Genomic DNA, 15,755 nt, shown 5'->3' with positions numbered 1-15,755 from the left:
TTATTAAAAAATGACACACTATTTACTTCTCTGTGAGCTTTATTTGGTAAATACTGCAATGTTTTTTTCTGAGATAACCGAACAAAATAGAAAAGGCAAAATAGAACTTACGATAAATAAAAATACCGTAATAAAGTCCAATCGACAAGCGATGATGACGAACCTCATGTTATCGTTGTCGCACTCACGGTGATCTAGGATTTTCGTTGACATGTCAGTCAAAGATCTGCTCCAATCAGACAACGAGATTAGTCACACGTAATGCTGTGAGGCGGGGCATCGGCGGAAATCTCACTGGCGCTCCGCACACGTTTGAAAAGGGATTCTTCAAGTTCCGCTGCGTCTGAACCCCCTTCATGCATGTAGGGATGTAGACTTTCCTGCACACCGAGCGTTTTTGTTTTCGTCTGAAAATGGCATCGCCAGAGAATGTCGGAGCGAAAAAGGAACTGTTTTACGAAATCGAGTGTGTACTAGACGACTGCGATGGTGAACTGACGGGATACAAGCCTCTGTCAGACAGCGACGACCTCGAAGATTTGGCGGAGGAAGAGGGGCAGAGAGAGGAAGAGTGAGTAAACGCGTCCTATTTAATCTAAAAGGGGATTGTTGAGTTTGTTTTGATAGCTGCTGTAGATTTTAAGTGCTTAAAAACTGTGCTTGCAAGGCAGCAAAAAATTGAGTTCCTGTTTTAGGCTTTAGTTCTGTGTGAATTAAATGCACATAATGAAAGCTGTTGTCATGACAATGTCATTTCGAATGTTTGGTAGTTAATGAGAAGCAGTGTTGGGTGTAATGCATTACTAAGTAATTAATTACTGTAATTCATTGGAAAAAGTAAAGTAAGGGATTACTCTTAATTTTTCAGTAATTGAATTACAGTTACTTCTGATGTAATTGCATTAAATACTGTATATAGACTCTAGAACAATTCTATATAAAACAATAGTGAATTTAAAATCGAAATTTAACGTCTAATGTTAAAATGTATGTTTTCTAATTTAACGCTGCCCCTTTAAATTCTTTGGCCAGTTCATGAATAATTGATTTGATTTTATATGATTTATTTGAAAGAATTAAAAGAACAGTTTCATGTCTATCCTTGTATTTTTCATCTGGTTGAGATTGGGTTTTAGAAAGTAACTAGTTATAAGTAATGCAATTACTTTTCAGATGGAGTAATTATTACAGTAATCTAATTACACTGTAGAAGATGTAATTAGTAGTTAGTAATTAGTTACTTTTTTTTTTTTAGAGTGTCTTACTCAACACTGATGAGAATCAGCACGTAATGGGACAGTATCTTTGCATCTGCAAGGAACGAAGACCAATCTCAGTTAACTATGCAAATAAACTGCAATTCAGGATGCATTGCAAGTTTTGCAGTGACCTCATCCCTCACACAATTTGAATGCTGAACACTGATATGCAATTTTATTACAGACATTTTAAACTATCGCCAGATATTAAACCGCATTCAAGCGATCTCTCCAAGCCCCGCCCTGCATGAACATTTCAGCCAATCCGATGTCAGCAAACCCAGGGCAGATAACCAGGGAGCGTTTCTGATTGGCTTAAAATGGGCAGGGCGGGCCGCTCCCTGATTCTTCTGTTTTTGTTTACCGTCGTAGTGAGGATTTTGATTCACCCCAGTGACCCTTTGCTTGTTACATTGATATGCCAGTTGCTGGTGTATAGGCCTTTAAAACACTTTTAACATTTGCACAGCAGTTGTAGCGTTAAACAACTTCCGCCGCAGTCTGTTTCAATGGCGCGAAATATACACTTAGTGACCACTTTATTAGGTACATCTGTACACATGCTCGTTGAAACCAATACCTAATCAGCCAATCATCTAGCAGCAACTCAATGCATAAAATCACGAAGACACAGTCAAGAGGTTCAGTTGCTGTTCAGACCAAACATCAGAATGGGTAGGAAATCTGATTTATGTGACTTTGACCGTGGGATGATTGTTGGTGCCAGACGGGCTGGTTTGAGTATCTCAGAAACTGCTGGTCTCCTGGGGTTTTAATGCACAACAGTCTCTAGAGTGTAAAGAGAATGGTGCCAAAAAACATCCAGTGAGCGGCAGTTCTGTGAGTGAAAACGGCTTGTTAATGACAGAGGTCGGAGGAGAATGGCCAGACTGGTCCAAGCTGACAGGAAGGTGACAGTAACCCAAATAACCACACGTTACAACAGTTCTATGCAGAAAAGCATTTCTGGACATACAACACGTGGAACATTGAGGCAGATGGGCTACAGCAGCAGAAGACCCCTCCGGGTACCACTACTGTCAGCTTAGAACAGGAAACTGAGGCGGCAGTGGGCACAGGCTCACCAAAATTGGAAGTAGACGATTGGAAAAACATAGCCTGGTCTGACGAATCTCGATTTCTGCTGCGACATTAAGATGGTAGGGTCAGAATTTTGCGTAAACCTCATGAATCCATGGATCCATCCTGCCTTGTGTCAACGGTTCAGGCTGGAGATGGTTGTTTAATGGTGTGGGGAATATTTTCTTGGCACACATTAGGCTCCTTAATACCAGTTGAGCATCGTTTAAATGCCATAGCCTACCTGAGTATTGTTGTTGACCATGTGAATTCCTTTATGACCACTGTCTACCCATCTTGTAATGGCTACTTCCTTTGGGATGTGGTGGAACGAGACATTCAAGCATGAATGTGCAGCTGACAAATCTGCAGCAAATGCGTGATGCTGTCATGTCAGTGTGGAGCAGAATATCTAAGGAATGTTTCCAGCACCTTGTTGAATCTATGCCACACGGCATTCAGGCTGTTCTGGGGGCAAAGGGGCATCCTACCCAGTATCAGAGGTGTACATGCACTATTTATGTACAATTAATCTCGAATACGTCATCTAAACAGACCAGTCATTCCTGTCAAATAGTAGAACATTCCATTCAAGAGACTGATTATAGAAAATAACTGGTTTAATGGTTGTAAACGTGGAGATATATCCTCACGGTTTGAGTGTCATGATTGGGAATACGTTCACTGGTGGTCAAATGCATAGTGACTTTTATGCAATGTAAATACATTTGTAAAAAATGGAGATGAAAATGTCACAGTTTCTTCAACTGCATTAAATTTAGGGATGCACCGATACCACTTTTTCTCTTCCGATCTGATTCCGATATCGGAAATCTCAGTATCGGCCGATACCGATCCCAAGCCGATACTAGTGTTGTTTTTTTGCATAATCAGTTTAGAATATCTTTACATTATTGTGTGGAATTAATTGGGAGTACTCTTTAATATGTAAAGAAACACAAACCTCTAACTGCACATTATTTCAATATAAATGTATAGCTTATTAAGAAACACTTTATTATTAACTAGTATACTGGATAATGTAGCAGAAAAAATTAACAGGAATTCCAGTCTTCAAGTCTTCAGTAGAAAAGAAACCAGTGTTTTATTTTTTATTTTATTAACTTGTATCTGAACTTTAAAGAATTCAGATCTATTTTGTTCAATTTAGTTGTAAGGCATCAGTCCACTTTTCATTCACGCAGTTATTTTTTGGAACCCATTCAACTTAAATATTGTTATAAAATGTAAACAAATACTAATGATGACAATAATAATAATAATTAATTGTTATTAATATTCTTATTATTGACTTTTCATTTAAAAACAACAGTAATATATTTAAATCATGCACTTTTTAAACCCTCACGCTTTTATTTTGACATTCTGAACTCTCCAGGAAGTCCTGTATGTGTCTGTTTGTAGGCAAGTTCACAGTAGTTTAATTCGCTTCTTATTCAAATTCTGGTAAAATGCACCTCCGGTGCTACCACTCCTGGAGTTTGCTAGTTCGCTAGTTTGAATCCCAGGGCGTGCTGAGTGACTCTAGCCAGGTCTCCTAAGCAACCAAATTGGCCCGGTTGCTAGGGAGGGTAGTCACATGGGGTAACTTCCTCGTGGTCGCTATAATGTGGTTGTTCTCGGTGGGGCGCGTGGTGAGTTGAGCGCGGATTCCGCGGTGGATGACGTGAAGCCTCTATACGCGCTATGTCTCCGTGGCAACGCGCTCAACAAGCCACGTGATAAGATGCGCGGGTTGATGGTCTCAGACGCGAAGGGAACTGGGATTCATTCTCCGCCACCCGGATTGAGGCGAATCACTACACCACCACCAGGACTTAAAAACGTACTTGGAACTGGGCATTCTAAATTGCGAGAAAAAGGGGGAAAATCCCAAAAAAATAAAAAAAATAAAAAATGCTCCTCCGGTGCCGTTCTAAATGCATATTATAAGTGAACCGAACTATTGAGCTTCTGCATCGGAGATGCTGTTCTTGAGTAGCGCTCAAATATTGCGCACCGCTACCCAATCCGTCTAAAAGCTTCAGTATCGGAGCTGATACCAATCCAGATCCCTAATTATTTTGCAGATACATGCTGCAATAGTGAAAACTTAAAGTGAAGACTTCGTCAGGCGTGCACACTATATGTAGGGCTGGGCGATATGACAAAAAAAATTCAGACATAAAGATGATTCATGATTCGATTTTTTTCAACATTTAAATGTACTCAGCTAAAAATAATTCCAACATGATTCAAATAACATGTTCTTTATTACAATGCAAGGCAACCTGGTTAGAGAAATCAGTCTTCTATTCATTATAAGAAATATAGGTTTGCAAAAAAACCAAAAACTGCACCATACAGGAAGTGGTCAACATAGTGTAAACTTAAAATAAATTAAAATCTAATAAACCCTGATGTGGCGAAATAATAGTATAAAATAAGAAAACTGCAAAACATTCATAGCCAGTGTAGGTATACATTTTTATTTAAACCAAGTTTATCAAAATGATCGCTGGCCAGATGTTGGGTATAGATGCAGTACACTTAATACATGTCACAAATCAAAGCAATAATTAGCAATCTATTTGAATCATCATGGTAAAAGAAAAAGCGGTGAATGTTTAATTCTCCCATATATAGTTTATCCATGTGATTTAATATGAAGTGCCCGTAACTGTCACGTGGTTGGATATTTAGACCATTCATGAACATGCGCAGAACACCAAGGCCAATATATTTAGCTACTGTTGCTTTTGACAACTAATGTCAATAGTATCTGAGCAAGGTCAGTGTGATTGTTTGGATTTGCTGACATCAAACTGCATTGAGATCCTCTTTTTTTTATTTTTTACATTTTGGCCTTTTCTCCACAATGAAAAGTCGTTTTTGTCGAAAATGCTCTCCCAAGTGGATAAACTTGCCGTCTTTGTGTTGTAGTGTTGACAGGGAAAATAGAGATATCTGAAAACGATGACATTTTTTCATGTGATGTAGTCATGTGATCAATTCAACCCAAAACCAGCAAGATGGCGGCCCGTGTTGTAGCGCCGTTGTAGTGCCTGATCTCCACGTTGATAGCATTGTTAAAGATAAATGTTACTTTGTACAACCTTCACATTGCATTCCTGAAAAGGCGACGGGAAGTTGAAATTGCTGTCCAGCGGCAGAACACAAGGACAGTTGCTTTTCAGACCGTACATGGAACTTCTAATTTTCGCATGCGCAGTAAAGGGATTTAAGCGTTTTCATACGTTTCAGTGTGGACAAGCAACCTTTGTAAAACATTTATAAACGGCAGTGTGAACGGAGAGTGCGAAACGCCGTTTTCAAATGTGTCCAGATTAATGTGGATGTAGCCGTAGTGTAGGGATGTAACGTGTCATGGTTTCACGGTATACCATGGTTTTAAAGAGTCGGTTTTCAAACAGTTGACATTTATAATTCACAGTATTGCATTCACATTATTATCTTTTTTTTCTAAAATCTAAGTACAGGAATGAAAGTTTCCATTGTAAAAATCAGTTAATTTAAGAGAGAATCAGCTACATTTTCACAGCATCCTATAAACTTGATAAAACAAACCTGAACTGTCACTTAATTTTAAATGCACGGCAGAGAGAGCGCAGCGTACTGAAATGTCAAAGCCTGAACTTATATTTCCCTCCTCCAAGACGCTGAAGTCCACGGTGTGGGAATATTATGGTTATTTAAAAGACCCATAAGGCATCATCATTGTTGATGGTCATCCTGATTTGTAAACTTTATCGGTGTTGATCAAGATGGGAGCAGCAGCGTAGCGGCCTCTCGCTCACGCGTGTGTGCATGCACGGAAAGGGACGTGTCTTTTGCACTCTTTGTATGGTGGAATTTAATAACCATCGTAGCTCAACAGGATCACCCACGAGTGCGACATGAAACGCGAACAACTGCGAAGTTGTAGGTCTACTGCATCTAAACAGTTTAAAGTTTTTAGAAACTTGCCAGTCAGACAAAAGTTAGTCTGCACTTTTAGATGTGCGAGACAAAAAGCGTATTCCGAAAATGATTGAAATTATGTTTTTATCTCAGATTTAAATCTGGATATTGTATGAAAATATGCAAAGAGCATAGAGATGTAGGCGCAAAACACTAGAAAAACTAGTGGTTTTAATGTTATCATAAATGGGGGGGGTTCAAGATGACAGGGGAATTTTTTTCCTGTCTTACCATTATTATTATTATATTTCAAAACAGCATAAAAAAAAAACATGCATATTTTAATATAGGCTTATATATTAGCATTTATAATGATTCCTGGGTTTCAAAAATCAGTTAGGCATGGCATCAATGAACTATAAATATTTCAAATGTATTTATTTATTCATCCAGAAAAATGCCCCAACATCACATCCTGGGCCATCATCCAGTCAGACCACTCGTTGCTGTATTTTTATAATATAGCAACTAATAATTTTAGCAAGGCACCTTAATACCGTGATACCACAGTATTTTTTGTGAAGGTTATCGTACAGTAAACATTTCATACCGTTACACCCCTACCGTAGTGTTGTAATGTTTTGTTTACATTTGTAAATGTCAACTCAAGAAAGAAAGCAACACATATCAAACCATTTCATGGGGTCTTTTATGCAGTTCAAGCTGAATTAATTGCAAAAAATTTGTGGAGAATTTTTGAGTAATAGCAAATCAGTTCTGTCTTGCAAGCACTGTAATAACAGCTGCAGTAGTTTAGTAATGGTTATCAGTTTTGCTGCTTTTTGTTTACTTTGGCATAATGAAGCTCATATCTCTAATGTGATACAAGTCTGATGTCATTGTTGTCGTTATCAGGGTACATGCATATCACGTGCATTTATGTCTTACAGTATTGAATCATCTGAAGAATGGGAACCTCTAATGGGCCGTTCAAAAGCAAGGAGGCAACAACACGCAAATCTTTTGGCCTCCTTACCACAGCGGAGAGGCAGGCCACCTATGCATGCCTCTAAACTCTTGTTAAACCCTCCCACTTTAGTTGCAGGGACAGCCATATTCCCTAAAGACACACCAGATGCCCCCTCCTTACCTCGACAGAGAGGCAGACCCCCTAAAAACAAGTCTAAAACCAGCCCTAGACCCACTACTTATCCCACACTCATCCCTAAACCCACTCCTTATTTCACATCCATCTATAATCCCACCTCTTTTTCCACACCCATATTCATCCAAAATCCCACACCCGGCATTAATCTCAGCCTTAATTCCATGCCCATACCCACCACTGATCTCACACCCACCATTAAACTCAGCCCTGATTCCACACCCACAACTAATCCTGCACTGATAGCCACACTCAGCTGTAAAGCCACACCAACTAGTCTTCTGTTAGACGGTGACACCAGTGAGATCAGCAATTCGTGGAAGGAAGGGGGACCATTGGAAGAGGGGTGAGTAAACATGTCGTACATTTATAACCTTATGTGGATTGCAGTTTTGTTTGCTGCTATAGGTTTGTAGTATTTGCCATTTTATAATCTAAATGCAAATTTGGATGCAGATAGTGTAGTTTCAGAACCATTAATATTTTTTTTTATTGTACCATTATTTTCATGACTGTTAAGCACATTTGCTATACATCATTTCTTGCATGCAAATGAAGCATGTTTATGTGTTACAGTGTCATTGCTAATGAAGAATGTGCAGCTCCAATGAAACAAAGCCCAGAAAATGTAAAATCGCCCATGCCAAGAGAGGCAAAGAAGTTACGACTATCATCCCCTCCAGCTGCCACCCCAACACGACGTAGAGGCAGACCTCGTAAACACACCTCTAATACCACCCCCAATTTCAATCCTATTACCACAATCAACAGTAACTCCAACTCTAATCCCTCAACCACCTTGAATCCCAACCATATTCCCACAACCACCACTAGTCTCAACCCTAATCCCACAATCCACAGTAATTCCAACCCTAATACCACAACCACTATTAATTCCAATCCTTATCTCGCAACCACTTTTACTCCCAACCCCAATCCCGCAACCAACTCAAATCCCAACCCTAATCTCATAACAACCTCCAACTCTAATCCGGCAGCTGCCTTCAATCCCAACCCTAATCCCACAACAACCACTATTCTCAACCCTCATCCCAAAACCACTACTAATAATTTCAACCCTTATCTCACAACCACCTTTACTCCCAACCCTAATCCCACAATCACCTTTAATTCCAACCCTTATCCTACAACCACCACTGATCCTAATCCTGAGTCTTCCTTCACCACACCTCAGGCAGACAGCAACAGCGACCTTGATGGTGACAGTAACAGCGATGAGAAAGGCAATTCAGGAAGGGATGAGGAACTGTGGGAAGAAGAGTAAGTATACAAGTCCTGCATTTGTTGTATCTTGTAGTAATTGCAAACAAATGGAAATTCAATGGTCAAAAAGTGTAAGAACCCTGTTATTTTCAATAAATGGTATGAGAGAACTAGGGAGGCAGATTTAAGTATAAGTAGTATTAAGTAGTATAAAAATTTCAAGGGAAAACCTTACTCTAAAACCCAAAGTATACTTCGATTTTGATGCGAATGCTCAACGTCTGCGTATATTCAAACCCCAGCCTGTCAAAGTATACTCCATTAGATGGTGCGCGCACACACAGGCGGTTGGCGCATGCGCACTACAAGTGCTATGAGACGCAGGACAATTTCTCTTCAGGAGTTTAGACCCATAAAGATGTCTTTTTATTCCTTCAGACTCCAGTTATACATACACCAATCAGCCTCAACATTAAAACAACCTGCCTAATATCGTGTAGGTCCCCCTTGTGCCAAAACAGCTTTGACCCATCGAGGCATGGACTCCACAAGACCTCTGAAGGTGTCCTGTGGGATCTGGCACCAAGATGTTATCAGCAGATCCTTTAAGTCCTGTAAGTTGCGAGGTGGAGCCTCCAAGGATCAGACTTGTTGGTCCAGCACATCCCATAGATGCTCAATCGGATTGAGGTCTGGGAAATTTGGAGGCTAAGTCAACACCTTGAACTCTTTGTCATGTTCCTCAAACCATTCCTGTACAATTTTTGCAGTGTGGCATGGTGCATTATCCTGCTGAAAGAGGCCACTGCCATCAGGGAATACCGTTGCCACGATGGGGTGTACGTGGACTGCAACAATCTTTAGGTAGGTGGTACGTGTCAAAGTAACATCCACATGTATGCCAGGACCCAAGGTTTCCCAGCAGAATATTGCCCAGAGCATCACACTGCCTCCGCCGGCCTGCCTTCTTCCCATGGTGCATCCTACTGCCATCTTTTCCCCAGGTAAACGACACACATGCACCCGGTCATCCACATGATCTAAAAGAAAATGTGATTCATCAAACCAGGCCACCTTCTTCCATTGCTCCATGGTCCAGTTCTGAAGCTCACGTGCCCATTGTAGGCACTTTCGGCTGTGGACGGGGTCAGCATGGGCACTCTGACCGGTCTGCGGCTACTCAGCCCCATACATAGCAAGCTGTAATGCACTGTGTGTTCGGACACCTTTCTATCATGGCCAACATGAAGTTTATCAGCAATTTGTGCTACAGTAGCTCTTCTGTAGCATCGGACCAGACGGGCTAGCCTTCACTCCCCATGCGCAACAATGAGCCTTGGGCGCCCATGACACTTTTGGTAGGTATTAAACACTGCATAATGGGAACACCCCACAAGACCTGCCGTTTTGAGATGCTCTGACCCAGTCGTCTAGCTATCTCAATTTGGCCCTTGTCAAATTCGCTCAGACTTTACGCTTGCCCATTTTTCCTGCTTCCAATAAATGAAATTCAAGAACTGACTATAAATGATATTCACTTCACCTGTCAGTGGTTTTAATGTTGTGGCTGATCAGTGTATGCAGGTATATCCTGGTATCCAGGTATGTCCTGACCTCCTCACACACACGCTGTTGAAATGCATATCTACTGTTGTTGTGTTTACCTTTGTCTCCTGTTATTTACCAGCAATTATGTCTTCTAGCGTTGCTTTGTGGCAGCAACGGCTCCAATGTGAGTATTGCCACCTTGTGGATCCACTAATTAGTGCAAATAACTAACTAATATCTAATAATTAATGCATGCATATTCTGCACGTTCAAAGATGCACAGTTAGAAAAATCGGGCTTCACACGTTCAGTGCTCGAGCAGTCTGCTGATGACGAGATTTGCGTCATGCATCCTGTACGAGAACACTGAGCGTTTGCCTCTGACCGAAGTATACTTTGGTCTTAACTATACTAGTATTCAGAAGATGTTTTGGTATATATCACTGAGTGCATGCATAGGAATTGTGTTTTTGCGTTACAGTGTCGATTCTGTTGAAGATTGGGAGTCTCTAATGGAACAAAGTCCTGTGTGTTCAAAATCACCTGTGTCAGCCTCCGCCTTACCATCATCAAGGGATGAACTTTTTAAACAAGCCACTAAACCCTCTTCATTGCCAACGAGAGGCGGGAGAGGCCCTTAAATCCACCTCTGAACCCATCCTTAATCCCACTCCCGAAACCACGCCTAATCCCACTCCTGTACCTACAACTATCCCTAGTACCATTCTGATATCAACCTTTATACCCACCTTTGATCCCAAATCTACTTCTAAACCCTTGCTCTCATCAAAACGGAGAGGACGGCCCCCTAAACGTATGTCTAAATGCACCCCTAATGTTGATCCCAAATTCACCTCTACACCAACCCCTAACCCTATCCCTATTTACATTTTCACACCCATGCCCAATCCCACCCCTGAAGTCAAACCCATCCTTAATCCAACTCCCATTTTGACCCCTAATGGAATCATGAGATCTACCTCTGAAACCAACCTGGAGCCCACTTCTAATCCCACCATCCCCGGCAACTCTAAACCCAACCCTGAACGCAATCCCACTTCTGAAGCTACCCCTAAATTTACCCCTATCAGAGAGAATTCAAAGTCTACTGCAACTTATTCACTGAGGCAAGCCAGAAGAGGGTCAACTTTTGATTCTTATTGGACAAAAGAAGCAATTGCCTGTGAGCCAGATAAGTGGTTTGATATCACCGTTGAGGATAGGGAACTGGCACTACCAGGATTCTGTCCCAAGCAACCTCCAGGCCCACAGCTTGTGATGGAAAGAGATTATACTCCCTTGCAGTTGTTCCAGCTGTTTTTTACCAACTCTGGTATAGAGACAATTGTCAGGAACACCAATTGCTATGCCGAGAAAAGGGCAGAAGCTGGAAAGAAGTTCCTCTGGGTGCCTCTCACAGTCAAGGAGTTCCACTCTTATTTGGCATTAGTTGTGTACATGGGTTTGGTGAAGGCGAAGTCTCTTGTGGACTACTGGGCAAGAAAGATGATGTACAACTTTTCATACCCTCAGTCCGTCATGTCTAGAGCAAGGTTTCAGGCCATATCTTGGAATCTTTACCTCTGTGATCCTCAAGAAGATGAAGAAAACAACAAAAAGAAAGGCACTCCAGGTTACGACCAGCTGCACAAAATTAAGCCTCTGTATACTGAAATTGTTTCTGCATGTATGACGCATTTTCACCCTAACAGAGAGATTACCGTAGATGAGAGAATGGATGCTACAAAATCGAAGATTGGATTAAAAAGATATTTGAAGGACATGCCAACCAACTGGGGTTACAGACTCTTTGTTCTTGCCGATTCCTCCAGCAGATACACCTGGAATTTCTTTGTGTACGATGGAAAGAGTTCCATGTCAACAGGGAAAGGTGTCGGTTACGACGCAGTAATGAGATTACTGGATCATGAACTCCTCGGCACAGGTTACAGGTTATACGCTAACAACTTCTACACCAGTACAACCCTTTTCTTGGATTTGTGGCAAAACAACATCCTTGCATGTGGCACTCTTCGTCATACTTCTAGTTTACCAGAGGTTAGCGATGTGAGCAGAAGAGCTGAAAGAGGATCCATCCACTGGTGTCGACAAGGTCCGCTTCTGTTTCTCAAATGGATGGACATGAAAGAAGTCGTCTTGTGTTCCACGATGCACAAGGCGTATGTGGGGGATACCATCAGTTGGAACGTCAAGGATAATAGTGGTGATTGTAGTGAACGTCACATCCCAATACCACCTGCTGTGAAGGACTACAATAAGTTTATGGGTGATTTGGACCTTTCAGATGCCCTGATGGAGTATTACAATGTCGTCCACAAAACCAAAAAATGGTACAAGAACTACTTCTTCCATTTTCTTGAAATTGCGGTGGAGAATAGTTACATTCTTCACCAGCAAATGGCAAAAGTACAGAACAAGACCCCTCTCAGCCAGAAAGTGTTCAGGGAAACACTGGTATCTGAGCTGGAACATGTTGGCAAAGGCAAGAAGCCCTTAACATCTGCATCCCAAGATCCCACCAGTGTGCTCTCTGCACCTGATAGCTTGGACATGGAGTCGTCTCTACCAGCCTCACTTTTCTCATTCACATGGACTGAACAATGCTTTCCGGAGTATTTTGGTTCAGATATTACATATGGGATGAAAAATTGTGTCCTGTGTAGATTGTCAGGACATAAAGTTCAGACTCCTATATTCTGTACGTACTGCAGGGTGCCATTGTGCTTTGAGTCCTCGCGGAACTGCTTCAAGAAATGGCACATTAAGGGATGTGCCATTTAGAACATTTAGAAGCTTTAGATTAGATTTCTTTGTACATTGTATGTTTCCTTGTCATTTTATATAGCTTTCTGTCATTTTATATGAACTTGGTTCATACTTGTGATAATTATGACTATAAAACACAACAAAAAAACTATGTTGTCTTTTGTTTTCTACTTTTTTGTTTTTAATCAATGCTTTCTTAAAGTGACTAACAGTAGGTGCACACATTGTGTTAAAGGCAAAGTGTGTACTTTTTGCACCACTAGTGGCACCAAATGGAATTGCAATCTGTTTGTTTGAGCAGCTCAACCAATTTCGCTTGTATGCTAGTGGCACAGAAATTACACAATTCACTTTTCAACAGCAGATGGCCAGGACAGATGGTTGAGAATACACAATGCTTGGTATGATAGACGGCCATAGCAATCAAAGTTGTATATAAAACGAGTAAACAAGTGGTTGAAATATATGCGAATGTGTGTGTGTGTGTGTGTGTGTGTGTGTGTGTGTATATAAATTATATATAATAAATTTTTATATATATATATATATATATATATAAAAATTTATTCTGACTTCACTGTAGGTAATACGCATATAAGTAAGTTTTTCATAATTTTTTAAAAGTTGTTGATTTGTTGAAGTGTCTCGCATCAGACAACCAGACCTCTTCTCAAACTCCCTGTACAAATTTGCTTTTGTAATGGCATTTGTACATTGCAATTAAATATATTCACAGTAAAAATATGTTGTAATGATGTCTTGAGACTTCTCTCAAAAGCTAGGTCTCTTCACAATGTTTCCATATTTTATTTTGGTGGCATAAAATTAAAGGAGCTGTAAGAAATATTTTTCATGGGAAGGTATGCAGAAAATGTTCCTACTCCCTGAAAGATATTAATGAAATAAAATGGTCTCAATGGCATCTTTGGGGGGGCGGAGTTTTGGAAAGAGGGGGCGTGGCTAATACAACGGTTCAGTGCGTTGACGTTCCAGAACGGCTAAAATTGCTTGCAGCACCTTAAAGACGTAAGCTATTTGCAATGAAATTATGACGTTTCTCAGTCACAGTTTGTTTTTTAGAAATCCAAATACATAATTTGCACCCAATGCATGTACATTAGAGGTAGACTGGTATATCAGTTTTACCGATTAATCTGTGCCGATAATTGCTGTTTGGAACTATCGTTATCGGCAAAAATCTGTGCCAGTAGTTGCCGATAGCTTTTTCATAATTCATTTCAAAATAAGAGTCCCTAGCATATTTCAGGCTTGTTTATATTTAAAAGTCCTGCGTTATGCACCAAATCTTCATTTTTTTCTGGTTATTTTGGGGATTTTGGATAACTGCATCTGAGATTTTATTCATTTAGGACTCTTTGTGCCCATCATGGTAAGGAAAGAATAAGATTTATTTTTTTGGACATTAAAAAAAACCGATTTAAAAAACCATCGGCCAGTTAATCGGTTATCGTCCTTATCCACCACTTAGTTATCGGTATCGGCAAAATCCACTATAGGTCGACCTCTAATGTTCATTATTTGTCATATCTTGCATTAAGTTTGACAAATGTACAGTAATATCCCCCCCCCCCCAATTTTATCTTATTGTAATATTAAAAAAAGTATAATTTTCATATTTGTATTTTATTTTTGGGGATTAAATGTAACTTGGACATTTCTTGACAGTTTTTGAGAGATGCACCCGAAAACACCCTCATAGTAGGTTGTTGAAGTTGATTTTTGCAGTTTAGGTGTGTCTTCTGACATTCCAATAGGGAATCATCATGGCTATATATACATTTGTATCATTTTATTAGAAAAAAAGTTGTTCTTTTACATGTCACTATTTGGGTAAGCTAGCAAAAATGACAGTAGGAAGTACTTGAACAAACAAAGGGTGGGGGGTTACTGTAAGTGTACTTTTGGTCTTTAGTCATTTCTTTGTTTTGAGATGTTTTTGGGCAGGCAAATTCATAAATAAATATAAATTAATAAATAAAAGCAACAAGAAATTTGCTTACATTTTTTAGGAGCATAAAGAGTTGCTGTTGCAGATTCGTATCATACTGTTGGACAGTGAAATTTATACACCTTGTATTCTCTCTGGTCTACATTGTTTCTGCTTCCTTTCTCAGTCCCTGGGGGTGCTGCGTTCCTCTGATCTCAAGCCTTACATCATCTTCATCAGGCCTCCTCTTCCTCCTCAGGAGCGACTGCCCACCCTGCGGACCAGAGGAGGGAAAAAACACATGGTACCTCCATTCTCTTACAGAACATAACAATAACAATTTTATTTGTATGGAACATTTCACACACAAAATACAACAAAAAGTATAACAAATATATATATATAAATTGGTGACAGTTAAATTAATAAAAATGTAAATTAAAAATGAATACAATAATTCAAGAGGCTTAAAATACATTAATGTATGAACTTAAAAGTTATATATTCGAAAGCTTAAAAGACCTAAAAAATTCTGTTACATAGGCGCCAACGCTGTTAAAAAAATAAAAGTAAAACAACATTAAAATCAGTCCTATTTTTAGACACAACATTTATGAGTCATGATGTCTTAAATATTTCACATATATTTATATATTTTTAAATCTCGCCTTCTCTTGTCTCGGTAGAGCAGCTTTGTAAGGAAGTATATTAATGACAAATGTCTTTGAAAAGCATGCTAAATTGCATCAATTGAAAAATAAAAGCATTGCATTAACAGTGCTTGCATTTTTGGGGGGATGCAATTTCATATGGTTGTATATTG

The 15,755-nt window shown here is 39.9% G+C and overlaps 2 protein-coding genes across 6 annotated transcripts in view; both read left to right on the top strand.

Annotated features, from left to right (window-relative positions):
* The window catches only part of LOC127416130 (protein PALS1-like), a 46,162-nt gene that overhangs the window by 27,071 nt on the left and 3,336 nt on the right, over window positions 1-15,755 (top strand). Inside the window, exon 13 of the mRNA XM_051655282.1 lies at window positions 15,120-15,236. Coding sequence (XP_051511242.1) covers window positions 15,120-15,236 — 117 coding nt within the window. The remainder of the gene's footprint in view (window positions 1-15,119; window positions 15,237-15,755) is intronic.
* On the top strand, window positions 229-13,459 carry LOC127416129 (piggyBac transposable element-derived protein 4-like). Of its 5 annotated transcripts, XM_051655281.1 has the most exons (5): window positions 230-571; window positions 7,211-7,771; window positions 8,002-8,706; window positions 10,353-10,381; window positions 10,679-10,839. In XM_051655281.1, the coding sequence occupies exons 1-5, from the start codon at window positions 414-416 to the stop codon at window positions 10,708-10,710; spliced, it is 1,485 nt and encodes a 494-aa protein (XP_051511241.1). In that variant the 5' UTR covers window positions 230-413; the 3' UTR covers window positions 10,711-10,839. The 5 variants fall into 5 exon arrangements, with proteins under 5 accessions (XP_051511239.1, XP_051511240.1, XP_051511241.1 ...); XM_051655279.1 differs by lacking the exon at window positions 10,353-10,381 and having other exon boundaries at window positions 229-571; window positions 10,679-10,978; XM_051655280.1 differs by lacking the exon at window positions 10,679-10,839 and having other exon boundaries at window positions 229-571; window positions 10,353-10,671.

Source organism: Myxocyprinus asiaticus, chromosome 25, assembly GCF_019703515.2.
Source record: "Myxocyprinus asiaticus isolate MX2 ecotype Aquarium Trade chromosome 25, UBuf_Myxa_2, whole genome shotgun sequence".
Classification (NCBI taxonomy): Eukaryota; Metazoa; Chordata; class Actinopteri; order Cypriniformes; family Catostomidae; genus Myxocyprinus; species Myxocyprinus asiaticus.
Note: the sequence above shows the minus strand (reverse complement) of the source record. Positions and strands in the feature narration are given on the sequence as shown.